The sequence below is a fragment of the Epinephelus fuscoguttatus genome, linkage group LG12, assembly GCF_011397635.1.
Source record: "Epinephelus fuscoguttatus linkage group LG12, E.fuscoguttatus.final_Chr_v1".
NCBI classification, from domain to species: domain Eukaryota; kingdom Metazoa; phylum Chordata; class Actinopteri; order Perciformes; family Serranidae; genus Epinephelus; species Epinephelus fuscoguttatus.
The window spans coordinates 26,128,953-26,153,812 of record NC_064763.1 but is presented as its reverse complement, the minus strand read 5'-3'; the positions used below and the strand labels follow the sequence as shown (position 1 = coordinate 26,153,812).

Here is a 24,860-nt window from a genome sequence, read left to right as displayed (position 1 = left end):
CTCTTTACTAACAGTTTAATTTACCTAACTTGAGATATTTAGCTCTACTCTTAATGACTGAAATGTGCATGGTCAGGTAAATATGATATTATCATTATCACGATAGCTGTTGTTGCTTTTATTAGGGTTGGCCACAGAGTCCATGACCTGACAACATCTGTCATCAGCGTTCATACATGTTTTTATTCTCAGCTATCAAATCAGTTAAACAGAGAATGCACCAATCTCAAAAGATCAATACTCAACAGGAGTACTGACTGCATTGATTTCTGTGTTTTAGTGTGACATCATTCACCAAGCAGAGCACTCTGGGAAAGTGCAATATTACCTAAAGGTGCGTTTAGTTGTCTTTTTTTTTTTTTTTTTTTTAGAATGATCTACATTTGTCATATTACCAAAAATTTGTATTGATAATATCCACAAATACAATGTTTGAATCTGTTATAGGCCAAAAATAATATCATACTGTATTCTGAGGGGATTTCATGCAACAGTTTTTAATTCTATGTTATATAGTTTTTCCTGTTCTTACTTTATTCCTATTGAAGAAAAGGACCAAATACAAAAAAAAAAAAAAAATCAATATGGCTACCTTTGTTGCTACAACAGTTGGCATAGCAACCAGTACCACTTCATGAAGGATAAAAAGGAGTACATCTTTGAGAAATCAGATAGCTTAAAGTACTGTTCTGGATGAATCTGAGTAATGTTGTGAACACTTTTAACCACTAAACCAACTGAGTCCAGATTGAAAAAAGCGTCACACTCTGATGCATGGTAGAAAATACACATTTTAACACAGTTACATCATATGTGACCTTTGGTTTTGCTGTTGTAACTTCTTTGCAGAACATGTGGTTAAAAACAAATTATATGAACCCTAATGAGACAAACTTTTCCACCCATTTTCTCTCATTACACAGAAATGAATGTGATAGCCCCAGATACTAATAACATTTTAAATTCCCCAAATCTAAATGTATCAGATTATATTCATAAGAATAGGGCAGCACACTGTCTGGTCTTTGCCCATGCAGCTGTTTGTGTATTTTCACACAGTAGATCTGACGCTCCTATGTTGTCTGGTAACAACTTCAATAAAACCTTTCTTTGATACACCACGTTGTGTTCCTCAATGGTTGCTACTGAGTCCCCAGCTCTCCGGCCTGTGTACTCACTTGCAAAGCTTGTGTTTTTTTTTTTTTCTTCCTGTTAGTCACATTTTACGAGCAACATTCCTCCCTCCTCAACAATTGGACTGCATCAGTTCCTGCTATCTCCCCGTTCGAAGAAGGTGGCGAGCGAGCCGAGAAGGGGCCAGCCTGTGCAGGGGCATTTGGATGGGGGGAAGGGCATGTCTGCTGGCAATGAGGGTGAGTAGATCAGTGCGGCTCAGAGTCTGTGAGGCGGTGATAAGATTCCAGGATTTTCCCAGTGTGACAGGCCTGCTCACCAAGCCGTACACCCCTCTGCATGAAGACAACCACAACCGCCACCACCTGACGCCCTGCCGCCCCCCCCCACACACACACAGACGACCCCTGGGCTGCTACACCTCAGCAGGCAGGAGCCATGGTCACCTGCAGCCACACCCCGGACTGAAAATCCTAATCTCTTGTTTGTTAGGTCTCAGGTGTAAATGTGAAATAAAAGTACATGAATGAATTTTTACTTTCCAGTCGTGTGCTTGCGCTCTATACACTAGTTGTGCTGTCTCTTTCTTTCTCTCTGGCTCACTTCTCTTTCTTTATCTCTGCCTCCTCAGTCCCCCCTCCCCACTCCCTCTCCCTTGGATGGCAGGTCAGGCAGTGAGCTGTGCGGGCTCAGAGGAGGTAAGGACGCCACGGTGCACATTAATAATGAAAGGCCTGAGCCACCCCCCCACCCCCCCAACCCCCAGACACACACACACACACACACACACACACACACACACACACACACAATCACGCACACACTCCCCCCATCGCCATGGCGATGGCACTAGCCCAGCACTGTCACCGGGGGGGAAGCTGGGAATATAGCTACACTCTCCAACCCTCCGCTCGCCAAGCTGATCACGAGCTCGTACACAAGCCCACCATACTGGGCCTTCCACCGCGGATATTCACTAATTAAAAACACTCAGCACTAAGGCTGCGGCAGAAATCTGCATCTACTCCCCACCTGGATATGAAAGAGTGACTATGGAGCTGTGAAAAAAAAAATCACTGAGAATCATCACTTAGCAGGAAATGGAAATTCACTCTAGTGTCACAGACCCGAGGCATTAGAATCAGTAATTACACTGAGACCCATGTGAGATTGACCACATTTTGGAAAGGTTTTTTTTTTTGTTTTTTTAAATCAGCACTGCTTTTACTTATCCATGTCTTTATCCAAACTCCCTTCTTCTCCATGTATGCATAACACAACCCTAAACACAGACACTTTACCCAGGCGTCTTCTCGATAGCCTTAATAGCTCCGAAGACAAAACTTCCCATCAGTAATCCATGACTACTAATGATTTTCTGACTGTAAATGTCACGGAGGCTGAATGTCACAAAGATCTGAGAGAACAGGGAAAATTATTGTGGAATAAAAAATTAAAAAAAAAAAAAAGACATTTGGGAGGATTTTCAGGAGGTTTCATGCATTTTGAAGAAACACTGCAATCAGAATTGTTCTTATTCAAACATCTTTTAAATCATTTTGGTTACATTTTAGCATAGCAAGGCTCCATCAGTCATTCCACTATAGGAAGATATTACATAGGCAGTGAGAGAAATATCTCAGTCAAACCAAGGACATCATGGTGATCCATACCACCGCCTGATTTACTTTTAATGAGTTCTGCTCGCGTCAGGATCTTTGAGAATTTTCCAACACCATCCAATTACAAAAGGAAAAGGGAACATTTGTCTCAATTCATGGAAAATTTAAACTTCTTCTTGTCAAACCAGTTGTTTTCTTTAAAAAAACAAAACAAAACATGCAAATAGACAAGTAGACAAACATCAGAATTGTCAATTTTGACACGAATACATGCATTCCTTTTTATTCACAAAACCAGTCCAATTTTCTAAACGAATACAAAGATTGGTTATTTTTAAAAGCTGTAGCTACCCAGCAACATAACAAAATCATGAAAATATAACAAATAAACAAACAAATTAAAAAAAAAAAAATGTAATCTTGTCTCAGTGCGTTCAGTAGGGTAGACTCAGAGCAAGTGCTGTCTCTTAGTGCTATTGCCCTGAGCAGTATTGGCACGTGCTCGGTAGGGCCACAGTAACATAAGGCTGCCAGTTTCACGAAAGGAAAAGTTTGGAAATGCAGAGGAGGGCTGATTGAGGAGATTACAGTAGTGACAGCTCTGGCGAACAGCATCTTCAACCCAGTGAAGAGTCTCTGGATATCCGCCCAGTAACATGACTTTTTCAGTTTAGTTTAAATCCAAAATCGACAGCGTCACAATTTGATACATTTTCTTTGTCTTTCAAAGACAACCGGCAATCTGTCTGAAAACTAGACCCTTCAACGAAAAGAATCGTAAAACAGACAAAGGGTTTAAGTAACGAAATGGTGAAGAATTACAATAATGTTTGCCATTAGCCACTAGTTTTGAAATATAGCTGTAAATTTACATTCTCTACACAAGTACTGTATCTTTCCACACATGAACAACATTAACACCAAACACAGAAATTAGTTGATTGTCCACACTCAGTCCGTCATTTCTGTTTCTGGCAATGAACAGTTCCATGTTTAAGCGACAGAAAAAAACCTGCTGGAAAAAGGACAAAAGGTACCAAAATGGAAACATAGAAAAGGGAATGAAAGTTGCCATAGATGCTTTTCTTTACGCTTCATTTTTGGTTCAAGGAATAAGTAGGTGCATCCATTACCCGATTGATTTTTTTTTTTTCTGCTTTGTTTTTTTTTGTTGCTTTTTTTCTATAATTTTATTTGTTGCTTGTTTGTTTATTAGCCAGTGTCTGTTCCGGAGACAATCCAGGAGTTGGCATTGCACTTGATGGCAGAGCTTTGGGTAGGGAGTGGAGGAGGAGTCCTACTGGAACCACCGGAACGCCGCTCCTGTAGGAAGCATCACCTTCTTGGAGAAACAGAAGACAAAGAGGGGAAGGGAGGGGAGAGGAAGGGATAGAGAGAGAGAGAGAAGAGGAGGTTGGAGTTTTTAATGAAAAGCAGCACATTTTTATAAGTCTTTGCAAATACATCCCTAAAGCTACGACTTCACTGAGAAGCTACAATTTCTTCAAATCTTGATAGATATCTTTGGTCGTAGCTCGAAAACAGTGGTCCTACATCACACAGTGTGAAAGATTTTCCATCTCACGACTTAACCAACCAATAGAAATGCAGCATGAAATTACTCACTGGCGCTAAAACCAAACAAAGGTATGGATATCAACACGCCATGAAGGAAAAAGAGAAATGTGTCGGGTTCCAGCAAAGAGGAAAACCTTGTCAAGTTGTTGCAGTGGAAGCCTTGCCTGTATGATATGTCCTCCAGCTCTTACCATGATTGCGTAAAGAAGGACAAAGCATGGAAGGAAATAGCAGCAGAGTTGTAGCTACCAAACACACAGACACACACCGCAGTATAGTGCCCACAAAACTTTAGGTCGTTTGATAATGTGACCCTCCATCGTGTGCTTTACAGTTGGCGAATACCCTGTGATACCCTGTGCAACCTGCTTGCACACTCAGTCTGGGAAGCTATTGCATCACGTCGTAGCCTGCGATTATAGGTGTTGTCATCGTACAGTCTGCAGTTTATTAGATCCAATTCGCACAGTGTAGCTCGCACTAAACTTAACAGACGGTTAAATCTCACAGTCTGTCAGAGGCTTAAAGGAGTGGTGTGTAGGTTTTCGTGGCACCCAGCTGAAACATTTCCCATGTGCCAAGCATGGACTCCCGGTTAGAATTCCGCAGTATTCACTGAGTGCAGTAACGCGGACATAAATAACCTGTTCATGATCGGGTCTTTGGAGTATCTGGGTTATGTGTATAAGCATGTAAACACCATATTCTGTTTATGAGAAACCCAAATATGCTAGCTGGATAACTAAAAGAAACCAGAATGTGTACATATGCTGAATATGATGATAACCAGGATAAGCCTCATGAAGGGGTTATTCTTGTCCATGTAATCAGAGGTTTTTACTAGAAGCTGACTTATCAGAGGTTTCTTCCTCTTCTTAACAAACGAACCAGGTGATTAAAACCATTAAAAACACTGAATAAAGCAATTTCACGTTACGAATCATTGTTTCTCCAGTGCCGTTTGGCTCATCGCAGGCTGCTAGACTAGCACCTGCTAATTCGTGCTCACTTTTTTCCTCTGATAACTTAAGATCCAGATGTTCAAGAGGTTTTTTTTTCCAGTAGCTGAATTATCAGAGCTCTCTTCCTCTGCAAAACAAACGGACCCACTGATTTAACCTGGTAAAAATACTGAATAAAATGGTTTCAAGTTAGTGTTCTTGTCCTAGAGGGGCTGCTAACTATGGTGGCCGATTTGAAAACGCGAATGGCCCTATGTAGACCCAGTGTTTGGTTTGTCCATTCTGGGATTCTGTAGAAACATGGAGGTGCAACATGGTTGACTTCATGGATGAGGACCCTCTCCCTGTGTATATACACACCAATCTTTCTAAAACAATGAAAAAACATTATTTTCTTGTTAATTATAAACTAAAGAGAACACATTGCCAATGTTTCCCCCTAAATCCTACACACTGGACCTTTAATGTATGACATGTAATAATCAGAAGTTATCAGAGCCCAAGGTGGAGTCTTTAGATTGCTTGTTTTGACCAACCAGCAGTCCAAAAACTGAAGATATTCAATCTGCAATGCTACACAACAGACTAAAGTGAAAAATCTCCACATTTAAAAGGATGGAAACAGTGAATGTTTAGTATTTTTAGTTGATATATGACTTAAATGATTAATGTCAAACAACTAATCGATTGACTTCTGTTCCACACGTTCTTCCTAGATGAGTCGAATGTGTGAAATCTCTACATCCTACATTGTCTGGCATTGCAGCTGCCCCCCTCTCTCTCCTCAGCAACAGGAACGGGCTTTAGTCCTGGCTTCACACAAAACCCGATATGCCACATTTATTATTTAGCCGCCACACGCGTTGCTCTCCCACACCATCATCAATGATTGTGCCGCTCTCACTCCTCTTTCACTGTGGTTATCTGTGCCTCTGATTGCACTGAGCAGGAGTGGCACACATGCATGCAGCTCCAGGGCTCAGCAGCGGCCTGCCAGTCAGGAGATAGAGAGGCGCTCGTGGTCCCTGGAGCTGCAGCGCGGCTGGCGTCCTGCAAAGTGCAACTCGATTCTGCAGCAGCACGGATTCTTCCGTTAGCCAGCTCTGCCTGGAGCGAGGCAGGAGGAGCTCGGAAAACATTTATGCACCCACACACACTCTCACACCGAACCAATATGTATTCAAGTACAGTCACACACCTCCACACACAGTGGCACGTTAACCGACACTCACAATACACCCCCGAAATCACACCAAACAGTGAGACTGTTAAACTAAAATTCTCATACACGATGGATTCAGATTCAGTTTTCCATCAGTTCTCTACAGCAGAGGCTTTAGTATGGAATCATACACACGCACGCATACAACCACACTTATCACACAGAAAAGGAAACAGAAGATGTACTGCATGTTAGTGTCATACAACATTCACATGCCCTCTGAAGACAAAGAAATTCAATCAGAATTCTAATGAAAGTCTTGTGACAAAATAACCTGAGCATAATCAGATTCAAAATTTTGTGCGTCTTGTTGCGCCGCTCGCTCGCACAGCTGCAGTGAAATTATGAGTTTTTCAACAAAGGCGTCAGAAGCAAATAGGCCATTAGTTCGGAGAAGTTTGTTTGAAACCAAAAACAATACCAGCCCTAATTACTTTTCAGGCCCACTTAAACCATTCCTCTACCCTTGAATCAGCGGTACAGTGTTCTTTTGAATGCTATTGTTCATATCTGGACATGAAACTGAGTGACAGCGGGGTTCGTGCTCCGCAGGTTTCATTTACTTTCATTTTGAAAGTTAACTCCTGCTGACAAAAATGAAACATTTTCGCTCGGGTAAAAAGACTTCAAACAAGGTAATTACTCCAGTGATCTCAGCCAAATATAGCCCACACTGTGCTTTATTTGTTAAATTGACTCAATCAGGAATAATCTGACAGCAGAGACACTGAATGCCACAGAGCTGTTCATAGCCCACATATGCGCGTGCCAGTTCACATCAGCCCCTCAACTTCAAATCAATTTCTAAAAGTTGTAGCAAACGCAAACATATTTAGGAAATCATTTGGGGCTCAAATGAATATTAATATGAACCACAAACCTGAAGGCCAACATATTGCTAACATTATTTTATAGTCTGTGTTAAATATCGCTGGCCCATCATCCGTCTCTGTGATGACCTTTCTGCAGCAGCGCTCAGCTGTTGAGAAGACAGTCAGAGGGCAGCAACATCTGGCACTGCCACAGATGTCAGAAACTCGGTAAAGGCTGGACTGACCATGACGTAATGTGTGGGAAAAGAAAAACAACAAATCTGCTCGCTTGAACTGTAAATGCTGTTTTTTCCTCATTATCAAACATGAGCAATCAATGGAAAAGTGGCAGCAGTTCAGGAATAGAAAAAGCCTTCCTTCACCAGCACTGATTGCAGAGGTTCAAACAGATGGAATCTGCGGGTGTGAAGTGGCCAATCACTAAAATCGATGGATGTGTTTCTTCAAACAAGACCAGTGCATTTGTCTTAGCGTAACACAAACAATTCGTGTGTCACATACAACAAAAGCAGAAGAAGGAACTAACATCCTCCTCCACCACAACTTAGAACAGCTCCTGTTGTTACATGTGACTGATGCAGATTCCTGTAAACCACTTTAAGCCATCATGAATTCAATTTTTTTACCCCAGGGCACCAAAGAGCCTTCTGGTTATTGTTTACATGGATTTATCATCAACAAATGTGAGGATTCCCTTACAGACACCACGAATAAAATTGACAGAGTGAACGCAACGCATCTCTACATGTAGTAGTGCATGTGGGATGTTACACTGTCTTCCACTCACAAGGAGCAGAAAAGTAAACCTGAATCAAAACACCAATGACTTCCAGCTGGCGTACACACTCCTTGTTTGTCTGGCTGAAGGGGTGAAGCATTTTTGTAAGCCTGCTCTCCCTTTCAGAGGTCAGTGGTGATTGATATTTAAATACACTGATACGATTTCTCTTACAGAACAAATGCATGCATCTCGGAACATAAACACACACAATCTGATCCATCAGTGCAACCCATAATCCTGTATGCAAATTATACATGCCCGGGTCAACTGTGTAAACAGATAATTGTCTTTATCAATTGACCTGCAACTTATTTTCATTAATCAGTTAATCATTCTGTCTTTGACAGTGTTGGGCCTCCTATTGGTGACATAGGCAGCCATATAGGATGCCGAATACCCCCTTTTGTCCTTCTGTCCATCCGAGCAGCTACAGTAAGGTCTCCAATTTGCTCTATTTAATTTACTGTCATATATGGCAACAAAAACAGTAACTTGTCACATTTAAAATGCTGGAAACAGAAAACCAAATATGTTGGATTTAGTGGTTGTTTCAACAGCATTGGAATGGCTGCATTTGTCTGAAATGCTGTTAAAACAACCGTTATATGCAACACAGATGTCTGAAAAACAAATTTTACAGACGTCTGTTGACAATTACAAAATTGGTTCTTACTTAGTGGACTTCTTTTTACAAATAATACCACTGACTCTCTTTAAGTGTACATGGCTGTTTGCTCAGTGCACTGTTATCCAGGAGGCAGTCTACAGTACAACACCTTGGATTCCTCTCTCTCTTTCTTTCTGTCCTCCTCTGGCTCCTCTGTCCACTCCAACTTGTCCCCCTGTCTGCCCAGCAACTTGCCCACACATCCATGTGTCTCGGTGTCAGTCTGCGTGCCTGTCAGTTTGCATGAGCCTCTTCTGTCCTGACTGTCTGGTGCACAGTGTCTGGGAGGCAGGAAAGACCATGAGGGAATACGCTACTCCCATATCAACGTCTGATACTGGCAAAGTGGCCCCCAGTGTAAACCACAAGTATGCTCGGGCTTAGCTGATGACAAAGAAGCAAGTCTTTGACACAACCAATGAATTTTATTGCTAAATATATTGTTCTATAAGCAGACAAAGAGAAAAACTCAGCTCCTGTCTTATCGTGTAATATTTTCAAGCATCATCCGCCCACCGCTACAGTACATCCTGAACGTACACTGACATACAAGTAAAAACAAGATACATTACAACTTCCTAACCCTGACTCTCCTTCTTTCCCTCTGTGTTGAACAACCATCGCTGAGACTGACACCACTGGAGGGTTTTCAGACATAGAGCAGAAAGGAACTGCCTTCCCACTTATTTCTCTCAAATGTAGCATTCCCAGAATAAATCCAGACATCTTCAGCCAGTGAGCTATGAGGTGGCAAAGGCCTCAGCATGCTCACTCCCCCTCACTTGCCAATTTTACGCTCCTCTTTGAGCTGCCATGAGCTTTCAATGGAAACCGTCAACACCCTTAAAATAAGCACACTGCTGCTGCTGGACTGCACTTGTGTACCGACGCGTATGCGCTCACAGGCTCGTACAAACATAAACCTCCATGCAAATGCGGGAAAACAAAGCCAAAGTCTTTTTACTTGTACACAAAAAACAGTTAGAACCATCTAACAAACTGACCGCAAGACACATGTTAAATAAGACATCATGCCCCTTTAGAGATTGCACACTGAGTACAACAGCCGCAGCAGACGGGGACATGCCGCTCTATCTTTGATTGGAGGGGAACGTGACACTCAGGGGCTGTTTGAGCTACAGCTGAGGCTCACTGCGGTTCGCTGTGGACTCTGAAAGCCAGGACGATCTCCTCTGGCACAGGTGCTGCCCGAGTCGCACTGAATATGCATTAAGAGGAAGCAGGAATTTCTCCTACAGAAGCCTTGTTTCAACACAATAAAAATATATATGAGGGGAAATTGACAATGTCACATCATCTACTCATTATTGACATTTGGGATTTACTGCTGACTATCTGCTCGCTCCTGACGCAGCACAACCACCATGAATCTCATCCTCTGACATTTAGCCCGTACTGATGACATCACGCTCACTGACAGCGCGGCCCAGGCCCTATTCTCTGATCTAATCACCTGCTGAACAAGAGCTGTTGACTTAATAACAAAGCCATTCGAGACAACTACTAGACTGCTAATGGGAAATGTATGAGTGCATGAGGACAAATAAAAAACAGGGAAAATTGAAAATGCTGTAATGCTGTCAGAGCTCTGTATGTGGGGGAAAACATTGATACTGTGGTTGCGTACAAAATCAAGTTTGGGGCAAAGAGGTAGCAGGTTGCAGACCTCTTACTGGTCTCATTTCGAGGTAAAACGCAATTACTGTCCAGGTGTATTTTACATTTTGTTAGCTGTATTGCAATGCACACAGGTTTAGTCACTTGTTTGGTTGCATGTTCGGTTGAATTTGAGAAGAAAACTTTGCTTACTTTGCATGTCTCCAGTGAACGAAGAATCCAAAAACAGAGAAAATATTTGATAAATTGAAGTTATAGGGGACCGCAACAGCAAAACTATATCAAAACATCCATTTACAAACTCTAGCACTATGATCCAAGTCTCACTTATCCAGCCATATGCTTAGTACTTCCCAAACACATTCATTTTCACTAAAAAGTTACCATTTAAAACAGTTGTGCAGAGTCCTAGGCATGGACGGCGTGGCGTGCCTCCACAATTTATACCGAAGTGTTTTATTTAGTGAAAGTTTTAGTGAAAATGAATGTGTTTGGGAAGTACTAAGCATACAACTGTATAAATGAGACTTGGATTACACAGGAAAAGCTGTGTGAGAAATTGTATGTGGAAGTTTTGATATCGTTTTGCTGTTGTTAAACACTGACCCCATGACTTTAATTCAACAAGAACTTTTCAATTTTTCAATTCTTCCTTTTCCCATTGAGACAGGAAAAAAAAAAAAATCCAACGTTCTCTTCACATATTCCACGCAACAAGGGGTGAGTAACTGATACACACATAATCATTTGGGGGGTAAAGGTTTTCCTCTAAAATACTAACTTCATGGTGTCAACCATGTAAAAAAGATGTCCAGAATGAACTGGAAGGAACATGACTAAGAGGCTGTTTATAAGGTGACATCAGAGGAATATTATAGGGATTACCTTGTCACAAAGATTTTATTTCATGCTGTGGGTTGTCAGGTGTTGATTCATGCTCTCTGTGTGGGTAGATGTGCAGAAGCTGCACACTTTGGCATGGATATTTCTTGCCTTTCTCATGGCACACTCATGCCTGAGACAATAAGTGCATCAGTGGCACTACACAAATTTTTTAGCTCTCTAAATAAGCACTGCATATTTGTTCATATACTGTCACATTTTCTCTGCTGCACACCTACAATGCGGCTGCTGTTTTGGCAATTAATGAGACCAGAATAATTCATATATTCACATCCATCTCTCCTTGATGTATGGATGAACTTTAGTGTAACAGTCAAAATTTCGACCATGTGAAAAACATTAAACTTCATGTTCTAATTGACTAGTTGAAATCTTAAGTATGATTTTAGACATGAGGAATGATGTAATGTGGAGAAGTGTTGCCCACACAGCAAGCAAAAACTTTTAACTACAGAATATTCATTAGTCTAATATTGTCACACTGTACATGTTAAATTAAGTTACAAGCAGAGATTAGCTTTCTCATTTCTGGTTTGAAAAAAGGAAATTGCTTGACAGACGCATTAAATAAATTAGCGAGTACTTTCAGATGTCAGGAGTACAAAATGTGTGCAAGGTAATTATAGGACACACGATTACTAAAGTCAATAATCAGACTGCTATTATACATGGTACTTGGAGGCTTGGCAGGTTTATGGTACCCTGGAGTTTCTTTCATACGAGGTGGCCACTGGCAACATCAGCAGACTGACGTCTCAAGCAGCATGATGACCTATATCAACATCAACACTCATGAATATTCAAGCCCCCTTGGGTTTGGCATCACTGGTGTGAACGACTGGTATTAGGCTAACTGCCATGACAACATCAATTGCAAATCATAAATTAAAATTAAATTCCTTTCTGTTGCAGACATTGAGTCGTACCACCTACATAGCGAGCTGACACATTACACCATTTTGGTGAATCATCAACGGAAACAAACAAAGCGTCTCATTAATTTGCAACTGAACAATACAACAGTGAAAAACAACATGCCGGGATTCAGACACATCAGTCTCATTCTCAACTTGTGAGAAAGTCAGGGGGTTTTAATGGCACGTGATGACTAGCATATGAATCTTTCAGCTTCACACCATCAGAAACACCATGCCACAGTTGTTGAGCGTTTTTATTCACTGTCATACAAATCATGTATGCTTCTGATTATTGCCAACAATGCTCCAAATTTCACCGTGTACTTTTTAGCTTTTATAATTTTTTGAGTCTTCTCTTCATGGTGGTGTGGGAAGCCATTAGTTTCCACTTATCTAAAGTAGGAAAAATGTGACCAAGAACAAAGTATAAATCATTGTGAACATCAATCTGTGCTTTCACCTGTCTTACAACTCCTGAAAAAATGTTTCTGACAACAATTAAACCAGGCATGATCTAGTCTTACAGAGCCAGACCTGTCTCCACAGCACTGTGTTAGTGTTCCAGAAAGTAGTGGAAGCACACATTATCATTCTGCTATGAGGAAAAAAAGCCGCTATGGGTTGTTTGTATTCTTTGAAATCTACATCTACATCTACAATTGTCTCTGGCTCATTTATCCTCAGTGTTAGATGCATATACAGACATGGACGTAGCCTTCGGTCAATACTCTGCATTTATTTCATCCATATTTGTGCATGTTTCCTGGAAGCTTACAGATTCGAACGAAACACTGTTTTAGCAACAGAATTTGTGGGGGCAGTGGACCACTGCAGTCTACAATACTGTCATCAGTGAACAGTGCATTATTTCGACCTCCCCGAACGTCACCTTGTTTATTGTTGTCAGAAACGTTTTGACTCTGCCCTGCAATCTAGTGGATGTATCCATGCCAACATAAAGAACATATGGAAGTATGTGAGTAGTGACTTTAACAACACTGAAAATGAACGTATCCACTGGTCGTGTCAAAAAACATCAGGCATGAGAGTCCTGTGAGATGGAGTCTGGGCTATTCCAAGGTGCGTTCGCAAATTGTGTTATTCCTTCTAGATCTTTACAACTATCCACAGAAAGAACAAGCAGGTGTGCCTTATTGCACGACCCAAGTCTTTGTCAAAATATGCATTTTCAGCAGGGAGGATGTAAGCTTGAACTGTAACACACTGATATTGGAAGAGGGAGAGAATGCCAGATTACATCACCTGCCACTGGCAGGTTTAAAGCCACAGTCTACATCCTGTAAATCAGTCTATGGATAACCACCACGAGCCAACAAGTCCCCCAAATCAAACGACAAAATACATAATTTGTCTGTGCAGTCCATATCCATTACAAATCATTGGTTGAAACAGCGGTTGACAGTAGTTATGATGGTGAGGTTACAAGGTTCGGATAGATTTAGGTACAAAAGCAACTTGGTTAGATTTAGGGAAACATCGTGGTTTGGGTTCAAGTTGCTACATTAAAGTCAGAGGACCTTCATTGTCATAGTTACAATAATAAGCATTTATTTAAAACTGGACACTGATTCACGGTTATGAGAAAACGTTAATTGTCTGTAGGACATCTTGTGTTTATATCCAACATTTGGTTAACCCAGCGACACATGACCTACCAGGGTCCTCACTGTCACATACCCACACACTGAGGCACCTTTTGGCATCATTATTTGATGCTACAGGCAAATGATGTAGTATAAAGAGCAGGAACGTCCATGTAGGGTGGGAGGTTACACAGGACTTTCCCCCAGAGGACTGTGGTTTATGTGCCATGTGCAACCAAAAATCAACACTGAGTTGTTTTAAGTACATAACGTAGTATGTACTCACCAACCTGTATTGGGTTTATATTTATTTTGAAAAAAGATTCTATTTAACAAGAGGAAACTGTACATTTCCTGTTTAAAAAAAAGGTTATTTTGAAAAGACAGAATACCTGTAATAACAAGAAAGCGACATGCCATTCCTGTGCATCTAAAACTGACACAAGAGGGGTATCTAAAGTGTCATAGTTTGACATAGGGCCACTAACCAAGTTGTTCTGTTGGTATTTGATGCATTGGGAGTGACAATGTGTTGTCCCTACATGCTCTTTTGCTATTGATGGACAAGAGTCACAGTTCCACTAGAGAGCTTTGTTGGTTGAATGTAAATGTGTCGTTTTTTTGACAATTTCTTAAAGTGCTTATGCTGTCATTTTTTCTTGACAGTACAGTCTTTATAAGGAAATTAAACTCACATGGATGAAAAAATGCATTAAAAAACCACCTTGGTATGTTTTCAAAAAGGCTCAGTAGCAGTAAACAGGTTAAAACATGCAAAAATGTTGATGTTGCCTTTAAAATATCTAAGCATGAGCAGGCACAAACACCTGATTATGCGTAGTTGTTTTATCATGTTGGCTGGATATTTCGGCTAGATGTTAGGAACCCTTAAACCGTTACAGAGAAGATGACACAGAGCAGAATTTGTGGCAGAAATGGATCAATCAGTCGATGTTGAAGGTCCGTGAACATCCATTAACTGAGCTAATCTTACACTCAAAATGATGTCACAGCATACTGTGTTTTTAATTTGTGTCACTCAAAATTCTGCGATAACCAAACCATCCCCATTTAAGGAGCATTTCGCAGCGGATAGTCGATGTCAGCACATTGAGATTGAACAACCAACATTTCAGCCCACAAACAAGAGGCCAAGCTGTCACCCTCAATCAACATCAGAAAGAGAAAGAAGTAAAGCCATTAGCAGTTTGAAGCACAGATCCAGTTTGTGTCAATTAGACCAGAGGCCTCTCCACTGGTTCATGTTCACACTGTGTTACACATCTATCAATTTATTATGTAATGCCAAAGTGACACTATTATCCATTGATCACAAAAAGTTTATTTCCTTTGAGATGGAACATCTGCTGAAATTGATTTCATGATTGGTCGTTCTGTCATCACAGCCGGGGTTAGTTAGGCCACTGAGTGTAACGGAGGTAACAGACAGGAAGTTTGGAGGGCCATTTAGATGAGCAGGAGTGTCACAGGAGAGAAGGACAGCGGCAGCAAAGAAAGGAGGAGGAGGAGGAGGGGGGCGCGGGGGGCATGTGCCACACTGACACCTGGTGCTCCAGATGACAGCTCTGTGGCCAGATGGACCTTATTACATGCACACACACATACACAAACATACCCACGCATGTACACTTACACACAAACACATACTGTACACATATTCACAATTACTGCCACTCTGCCTCCACACACACACACACACACACACACACACACGCACACACACACTTTTTTTTTCTTTAGGATTACAACATATGCGCAATGTACATGTGGCCAAACAGAAACTGCTCCACTGAAGGGAGCAGTACGTTCTCTGTGTAATCTTTAGTTTAAGATCGTGAATTAGCCTTCCAATTGAAAGATATGGGCAAGGTGATTGTGTGGTTATGGTGGACAGATTAAAGGCACCCCATGGTGCACGCTTACCCTGCACATACCCACCACACTCCTCACCACCTGTCATTTCCCTGCTTGTGGAGACATCACCCCACCAAAAGCCCCCCTGTACTATTTCCCTTAAAGGGGAATGAGATCTTATTTGTTTATTTGTGCTTGTTTGTGATGTTTGCAGAGCTTGCTAGTGTGTTTTTTTTTTTTTTAACAGTTCTTCACTGTGGATCAACTAAATTTTGGGTCCTACAAGACAAAATTACAGCTTATTTCTCTGATTTCTCACTTTGGGTAATGTGCCCAGATCTTTGTAGTAGCTCTGTAGTGGCTCATTGAACCAATTCCTTTCAGCTTTTTTTTTTTTTTTTTTTTTTGGAGGAACCCTAAAAAATGGCCCACAATGCAATGGCACATTATAACCACCACCCACTTACCTCCAGAGCAGCAGAGGGCTTCTTCTTCAGTTCCTCACATTTGCGAAACTTGCAGATCTGGTGGCCTGTTTTGCGATTTCGGCAGCTGCTGCATTGCTCGCAGTTAATCCGCCGTCGGCAAGGTGGGCACATGCCGCAACGTTTTCGCTTCTTTTTACCGGAGTTGATCGCAGAGGCCAGCTCGCTCTGCGCCGGGTACTCAGCCAGGCCGGCCATGTGTAGCGCGCTGTCCGCCAGAAACACTCCAGCCGGCGTCATGATGAAAAGCCCCGGGTTGAAGGGGAAACCACCCCCTACTCCATATGGGAAGTCAACAGGACCACCTACGGCGTCCGTGACAGACGTACCCTCCAAGTCGCTAGCCCCCGAGCCTGCGTCTCCTCCGCCAACTCCCACTCCCATGCCCCCAGGCAGAAGCATGTGCTCCATACCGGCCCGCTTTAACAGTGCTGCTGCCTGGGCAAAGTGCAGCAGGCCATTCTGTCCCTCCAGAACCTGTTCTAGGGTCCGGTCCAACTTGGCTGCTGTCAGTGCGGAGACAGTGGGCTGGGGCTGCGGGGGCGGCTGAGGCTTGGCCGAGTGGCTTTTAGTCTCACTATTGTCCGTGTGTCCATTGGTGGTGACGGAGGGGACTGCTGTGTACTGGGAGAGGGTACGGGACTTCTTAAGGCTCTTACTGAGGGGCTCACTGATGATGCCACTGCGGTTTCTGCGCTCTATAACAGGAGAGTCCTGTTTGCAGCTACTCCGCTCCTGGTCCTCTGTCCGGCCCCCCTCCGACAGCCCGCTAGACATGGTCCAGAGCGTACGTGCCTGGGTTGGGGGTGAGGGTGGAAAGGGGGCAGGGGTGAGCGAGGAGGGGGAGCAAAGACCTTGTCTTGGTCCGTTCTGTGCCCCGGTGAGAGAAGTGCCTCACCTCGATGGACCAATCAGCCAGCCGACAACAGGCGGGCCCCGGAGCCTTCTGCCCGCACTACAGCTCAGCCCTCATCCACGTTCTTCCATGGGCCATCTGGAAACTTTACACACAGAGAGGAGAGGTAAATTACTCATCAATGATCACTTCAACAAAACACTGAAACACTCAAAATAAACATTTTCCGGTGTCTGTTAAGTTGTGGGGCAAATGCAAGACGATTTGCTAAGAACATCACCATTTAAGATGATGTAACGAACCTGTTAGCAGACTCTTGTTTACACACCAAGCAGTTAAAGACCCAGTGAATAAAAAAACTGGCTCCATTTTCCCAGTTTTAATCCTGTGTTAATTGAGCCAAATATTTCTCTGTCTTCAATACCAGGTAAAACCGTTTCAAGTGTCTGATGACTTGTCTTGCACTCAGGGGCATTTATAAAAGCTCATCCCATCAAATGAGACTTTGGGCAACTAGCTAGCCACACCATCCATATAAAGCCGCACCTCACCATCTGTGGGTTGTAGTAGCTAAGAGAGCAGTATGGAGACAGATAGGAAGAGATGTGAGTTTAGGTATCAGTGGGCCAAAAATTTGTTTTCATTTCCAAAACAATGTGATGGAGGTTGAATTCCTCCATCTCTCCGTCACCTCCTCCTGAACAGTGAGGGAGGTGTGTATGGAGCCAACAGTCAAGTCAGCAGCAGACTCCACTGGAGCTTTCTATCATGCTAAACTCTGAGCCCACCCACTTTTTAGCGATCAAATCAAATGTGAAGGATTTGATTTAAATCCTCGTAAATGTACAGCGCATGAATATTCCGTTTCACTGGGAAATGCGTCAGAGTACAGAAGCCAAAGACGCCATAAGTTCAGTTTCACGGCAACTTCAAAGAGCAACATTAGCATTCATTTGGAGTCACATTTTTGCCCACCTGGCGAAGTCCAATATTCACTCTGTTTTAGCCTCATTTTTGGTTGCTACCAACTCCTGAGGGAAATATCTGGCTCTTTAGCTGAAAAATGCTATGTTTACTAGCTGGTCACTGCAACGATTATTTTCATTGTCAATTAATCTATCAATAATTTTCTTGATTACTCAATTGGTTGTTTGGTCTAAACAATATCAGAAAATGATGAAAAATGTCTGTCAGTGTTTCCCAAAGCCCAACATGATGTCCTCAAATGTCCTGATTTGTCCACCACAACTCATAGATATTCAGTTTACAGTCACAGAGGAGTAAAGAAAAAAATAAATCACATTTAAAAAGCTGAAATCAGAGAATTTTGACATTTTTTGCTTTAAAAACAAACTTAATCAAACCAATTAATCATTAATCAAATTAGCTGACGATTAATTTAATGGTTGGCAACTAATTGATTGATTACTGCAGCTCTAGTTGCTAACTGTCTGTCTGTCGTTTGGTGCTGAGCAGATACTGTACATGGGTTTAGAGCTGTTTTTCTGAAAGCACAAAAATTAATTGGTTATAGCTGCTTTTAAGATATGAAATGCCTGAAGAAAACTAACAGCCTAGGATTCAAGTCACTAATTTGGTGGACATGACAAACTCAACATCCTGATCCAGACTGAAAAATATGCACAAACTTTGACTAATAATTAATATAATAACATTACATAATGTAAAATTATGCAAACATTTGAGGTCATTAGAGAAGAGGGACCTGTAGTGTTTTGATACAAAAGGGGCTGATGACACTCATTGCTTACATAAACACTTAGTTTTACAAAATTTAAAAAAGATGGGGCCACTTTACAATTTAATTTATAGCGCTGAAAACTTTAACCAAGATAAACTGATGTTCAATTCAAATTCAAGCACAAAAAAACGCTAAAAACTTTCATTCTTCCTGTAATTCTTGACACGTCAACCTACAAATCAAACCCCTCACCTTGGAGCCCTGAAATTTTTCTGATTGGTTGGCAAAGAAAAGAAATCACAAGGTCGGAGCCTATCCTTGCTATTTAGGTTTAATAAAATCAAATCAATAATGTTGCACCGAGGATAAATAGTACTTTGGTAAACTGCAGAATTTAGAAACTAATGCGTATTTGTTTTATGGAATACTAGGACTTTTGTTCAGTGCTGAAATATTCAATTATTGAAACATGGTATTTGTGTGCAACATATTCATAAAGAGACACACTGTTTCTGCAATAACTACAGATGTGTACGCTCTCCCACAGAAAAGTTCCTGTCTTAATCTGTCACCTTATCTCCTGCTTGGAAATGGTACCCAGGCGAACTCTTTGACCTCAGTCTCCTATTGGTCTGTGTTAGGTGAGTACGGAACTGTGAGTTCAGTCAGATTATTTTATATTTTGAAATGAAATTAGTCATTTGTGAAATGAACAGTGTTTCTTTGTTATAATGTCACTTTAAAAAATGTAAGTTGTCTTTCAGACCATCTTTATAAATAAATTATACTGTCCTGACTGCAGGTTAGTCATTTAAGAAATGTTGCGTTTATTGACTAACAATTACATGCTCATTGATCTGAGTGTATAACCTTGTGATACAATATGTGAGACAATAAATATCTGACTGTCCCATATTAGACTCTCACACAATAATCTGCTGAAAATGTAGCCAAAAGCCCAGAGACAGAACAAAGGTTGGTTTTCTTTTCATTAACTCTGGAAGTCTTTTGAGTACTATCATTGTCTAGAAAGTATTTTCTATCCTATTACCAAACCTATGGAGCAATATCATCTGGTGAAATATTAGCTCAAATAGAGCGGTGGGGCCGATGAAGAGGGTTCACTAGGCTTGTAGTGGGAGACTGCCCACTGGACAGAGATGCATCCATCCACCGGCTTTTAGCGTAAGATTCCTGTGACTGCTCATCTATGAGAAGAAAAACTATGCTGCTATTCTCCTGACCTGTCCATGTTCACAAACAAGCATACCACCTCCCACAGAAAAGCTGAGGAAATGGCCGGGCCAGTCCTTATAAGGGAAACAAAGGGAAAGGGAGGGGAAGAGGATGGAGGGGGGTGTCTGTGCAGTGTGTGGAAATTGGAAGGCCAGAATTAGTGGGAGGTAAAGCTTCAAAGGCAAGAGCACAGCCCCCACATTCTCACCAGCTCAGGGGGATGTGGCGCCAGCGAACCAGAGCCAGCTCCGCAGCCCCTCAGCCCCATAGTTTCAGTTTCTCCCACTACAGCACTGACCAGGGTCCGGTTTCCCGAAGGCATCTCAAACTAACTGCATCTCTGCTCAGTTGTGGTTGAATGCATAACAGCACTGCAAATCATCAGAGGGATACATGGGGTTTTTTGTGGTTTCATGGAATATTGGACCTGAAATGATGTATTTAGTGGTCCAGTATGAATGCATTAATGCTGATAGAAGCAATTTTTTATTAACGTTTCAATATAACGTCTCAAATGAGCTCTAGCAACTGTGCAACTATGTCAAGTAAATCTAGGTATCTACTTGTACAACAGCACTATTTCTTGATTAATCATGGCCTGGGAGAATATCCCGCTCCAATCCAACTGCTTCATCAATGCTCTAAATACAGTAAATGTGATAAAAGACTTGAGTTTTCCACATAATTAATGAACTGGCACATTATCAATAGCTCGAATAAATGAGCTCTCAAGTCGGCTACAAAGTTGGCAATCGCAGCTCATAAAAACAGTTTCAAAAATATCACTGATCAGCTGTAACATAATTATTCAACTGGGGAACTATTACCTCACCAGCCTCGCAGCAGCTGACGTGCTGATGACACCACTGGTTTTTAAAAAAAGGGCGACTGGACTGCTGTTCTTTTAAAGTGTTGATGATCTTAATAGTATGCCTGTGACATAATACTTTTTATACTGTTGACTGCGTCAGTCCCAGCAACATCAACATAACCCAGTGACACACACACACTCTTTTTGTTTCTACAGTAAAATATTAATAATCTGACAGATATGTAAGCACAAGCTTCACTGGAATTGTAGCTGAACACATCAGTGTGACAAGCATGACTTTGAGGTTGACTACTTCAGTCATTAAAGCTGCAGTAGGCTGTTTCATTTGGGCGTCACTGGACAAAAATCCCATAATAACCCATAGTAAACATTGAGCATATTCCAATTCAAGTGGACCGAGAAAAAACTAGACTTCTGCACCTTCACTTGGCTCGGTTTTCAAGCTTTAGACAATCTTGGCTGTGACGGGAGACTTTGGCCAATCATCAGTCATTTCAGAGATAAAGTGTTCCCATTGGCTGTTTTACAACTGCAGCCTGCAGAGAAAGTTGCTATTCCAGCGTTGGAAAGAACTGCCTACACTGCAAAACAACCCAAAAAAGGAAGACGGACTTATAAACTGTCTGACTATAAACTAAATAAAACGTGTCAGTATTGGCAAAGCGTTTCCGAGATGGCAAGAAAATGTTGTTAATAGTTTGTTGTGGCTTCAAGACCATGTTTATGCAGCAAAAGTTAGCTAGAGCCTCGAATCACAGTGTTCCTCATTCCCTGTCGCAACAGGCCTCCTCATCGGGAGGAGGGCGGGCAAAAGCAGCTCGAATCCAACCGGGGAAAATCCCAGCTCAGGGGGACTGGACAGCCCAGACACCCCAAACTTTCTGTTGCTGCCGTTACACAAGTTAGACCAAGCACAGGTGCTGCCAGCTCTTCAGAGGGTAAGCAGTCCACAGCAGCGAGAGGTAAGGCAGAGGGACCGTGGGGTGGCTAGCAGCTAATTCTTGTCTTATTTGTGGTCCAATCCACCTTATTTTTCACGGAAACACAGAGGCAAAACAGAACGCAGCCAGCTTCTGTTTTTTTGTGCGACACTTCCGGTCCAGCACTCTTGACCACTGTGTAAATGGGAATCACCTTGTTGTTTACCTTGTTGAGTTTAGCTATATAAATATATATATCACATTTTTCACGTCACTATATCACCGTTTAGACTAATCTGATGTTTGTAAAGTCTATAAACACAATGATTGAACAAAGATTACTATTTCTGTGTGTGTAATTAATAACATGGTTATCGTAGATTAGCTGGGCTAACTGTTAGCTGTTAGTCGTTAGCTGTTAGCAGTGTCTGTGTTAACTCAACAAACGGTCTGTGAAAAAAATATTTTTTCCAGCGGATGTCTTAGTTACAACATGATTGAGCTAACTGGAGTAGTTTCGTATCCGACAACGGAAGGCTTTTAACAGATGACGTCCTGATGTTAGCTTTACCGCTGCTGTTAGCTGACCCTGTCAGCTGTAGCCACTGATGCTTTCTAGACATCGTGATTTCCCAAAACTGAATAAATACCACACACAGCAACACAAAACTGCTTTGTTAGCTCAATCATGTTGTAACGGCTGGATGGTTGATGCGTACATGCTGATTCGCGTACTATCAGAGCCGATCCGTGCATCACTATGGCTTAATGATCAACTTAGTCAATAAAAACAACCCGTCCTGTTTTAGGGAGTGTATGTCGCTGACAGAAAGAAAGAAAGGAAAGGAAAAAAAGATAGAAAAGCAGCGTACACCTCACACACGCACACGTTTGGCTGGCATGCAGAAGCACCGTCTGTGTGTCTGTGTGTCTGTGTGTTGAGGGTGCGAGCTGCAGCTTCAGCTGCTCAGGTAGAGAGGCTGTGTAGCCTGGTGTGTTTTTTCGCTGATTCGGTTCTGCAGGTTCTCTGCTGGTACACTTTAGACGGGGATCAAGCAGTTTGTCTCACTTGGGATAGATTGTGCTTTTTTGGTTCATAGTTTTTGATTGACGTGCGATTTATTCGCGTTTAGAGGGAATTATTTTTACCGGCAATTACCGGATAATGGAAATGTGGGCACAGTTAACTATATAAAATACACAGACTAACTAACTAACTAACTGACTGACTAACATAAACAATTAAAAATTGAAAAAAATTAGCTTGCACCGTTAGCTCCGATGAGGGAAAGCAGCTGAACGGAAGTCACACACAAAAACACAGAAGTTGATCACTATTTACTTCCGTGTTTGAAAATAAGGTGGATAGAGTGCGAGAGAGACCGGGTAAAGAGGGACTAAGCGAATGTGCTGTGGGCAGCTCTGCAAAAAAAATATACTGATGTCCAGGAAAAACTGGGTATCTGTATGAAGTGCGTGTATATGCCTGTGGTTGTCTTTTCAGATTTCTGCCTACTTAACAACACTTCTCAGTGCTAATAAAACTATACAATCTTTATGGAAAAACAAGCAGATAAATGTGACAATAACACAGAAAATTCAAGTATTAAATGGCCAATAGCTTTCTTGTGATTTGTAAAACAGAAATGAATGTGATTGTAGAAATTATTAATATTTTTTCATCTGCACACATCAAAAACAATTTGTCAATTTGACAATTGCTGCATTCAAACTGCATTTCAACGCCAATATTCTGTCACAAAAAAATACAAAAACTACCAAATCAGTCTGGAATGACAAACACATGGACACAGATTTGTATCGTCCATGTTTACAGGTTGTGTTTGCACCACACCACATTTGTTGCTTTGGTCTACCACACTGTGTAACGAATGAAAGCATGGTCACCTATTTTAGCCTGATGCTCACCCTCCTCTGCTGTGTGTGTGTGTGTGTGTGCACATCTGCCTTTCATCCATACAGGCCTATCAGTCACACTCTTTCCATCATCATCAACCCCTGAGCGTGGCGTTTAGTCTTAGGCTAATCACCCTCCTCGACTTCCAGCGTCATGGCTCTTCAGATCCCTTTGCCACATCATTTACAGAGGAGGTTTTATGTCCTTATGTGAACTGTATCCTAAGCCACAACTGCCTGTAGTACTGAGAGTGGCAATGCCATACTGCTGAAACCAGATAATTGGTGTTATTTTGTCCTTTGAGCACGTTTACTCGATTTCCTGCGATATTATAGACTTAAAGGGGACCTATTATGCTCATTTCCAGGTTCATACTTGTATTCTGGGCTTCAACTAGAACCTGTTTGCATGCTTTAATGGTCAAAAAAAACACTTTATTTTCCACATGCTGTCTTTGCTGCAACACCTGTATTCACCTACTGTCTGACACGTTCCATTTGAGCACAAAAAAAGCCCAGTCTGCTCTGATTGGTCAGTGTTTCTTCTGTATCCTTCTGCCATAATAAAGTGACACTTTCTACTATGACACATCACCAATAAAAGCTTTTAAAGTCCAGGTAAGGCAAAATCACAGCAATCACTGTCGCTTTGTTTGCTCACTGTGTGTGATCAATGAGTTCGCTACATCCCACAAGCTCTCTTGGGTCTTTCAGTCTAATAAATATGTGAATAAACAACTCTGATAAATGCCATAAGCAAATAAACACAAGCTAAATAGCCTTTACTAACGCATCTTTCAGTTATTCTGGCCAAATCAGCTACCGGCCAGCCAGCAGTGACTGCTCACTGCTGTGGGTGTGCGCTTTGTGCTTATGTTAGTTGCTGTTAGCTGCTGAATGAGAGTCTGTCGCTGCGCAGCGGCTCGTTTTTCAGCTCAAGGTGTGTGTGCGCTTTGTGCTCCTGGCTTAGCTATTCAAGAGTGTCAGTTTCACAGCGACTGGATCGTCATTTCAGCTCCTTCAGTGGACAGGAAGTACTGCTCATTTGTTCACAATTTTGAAATTTTATTCTATATACATGCCAATTTTTTTAATCATTCAAATTTGGCTGGGAGGTCAATAACATGTTTTTTTCTTTGGTGTGACATATTCATTACACGTGCGGGAATATGATCC

General features: G+C 41.8%; 1 protein-coding gene across 3 annotated transcripts in view; it reads right to left on the bottom strand.

Annotated features, from left to right (window-relative positions):
* Positions 1-3,004: 3,004 nt before the first annotated feature.
* Positions 3,005-24,860, bottom strand: part of cxxc5a (CXXC finger protein 5a) — a 49,006-nt gene continuing 27,150 nt past the window's right edge. For 2 of the 3 annotated variants that reach the window (XM_049591959.1, XM_049591960.1), the window contains 2 exons: positions 16,204-17,222; positions 3,005-4,098 (listed from right to left, as the gene is read on the bottom strand). In XM_049591959.1, the coding sequence (XP_049447916.1) occupies positions 4,054-4,098; positions 16,204-16,998 (840 nt within the window). In that variant the 5' untranslated portion in view covers positions 16,999-17,222 and the 3' untranslated portion in view covers positions 3,005-4,053. The remainder of the gene's footprint in view (positions 4,099-16,203; positions 17,223-24,860) is intronic. The other variant, XM_049591961.1, reaches the window with a different exon arrangement.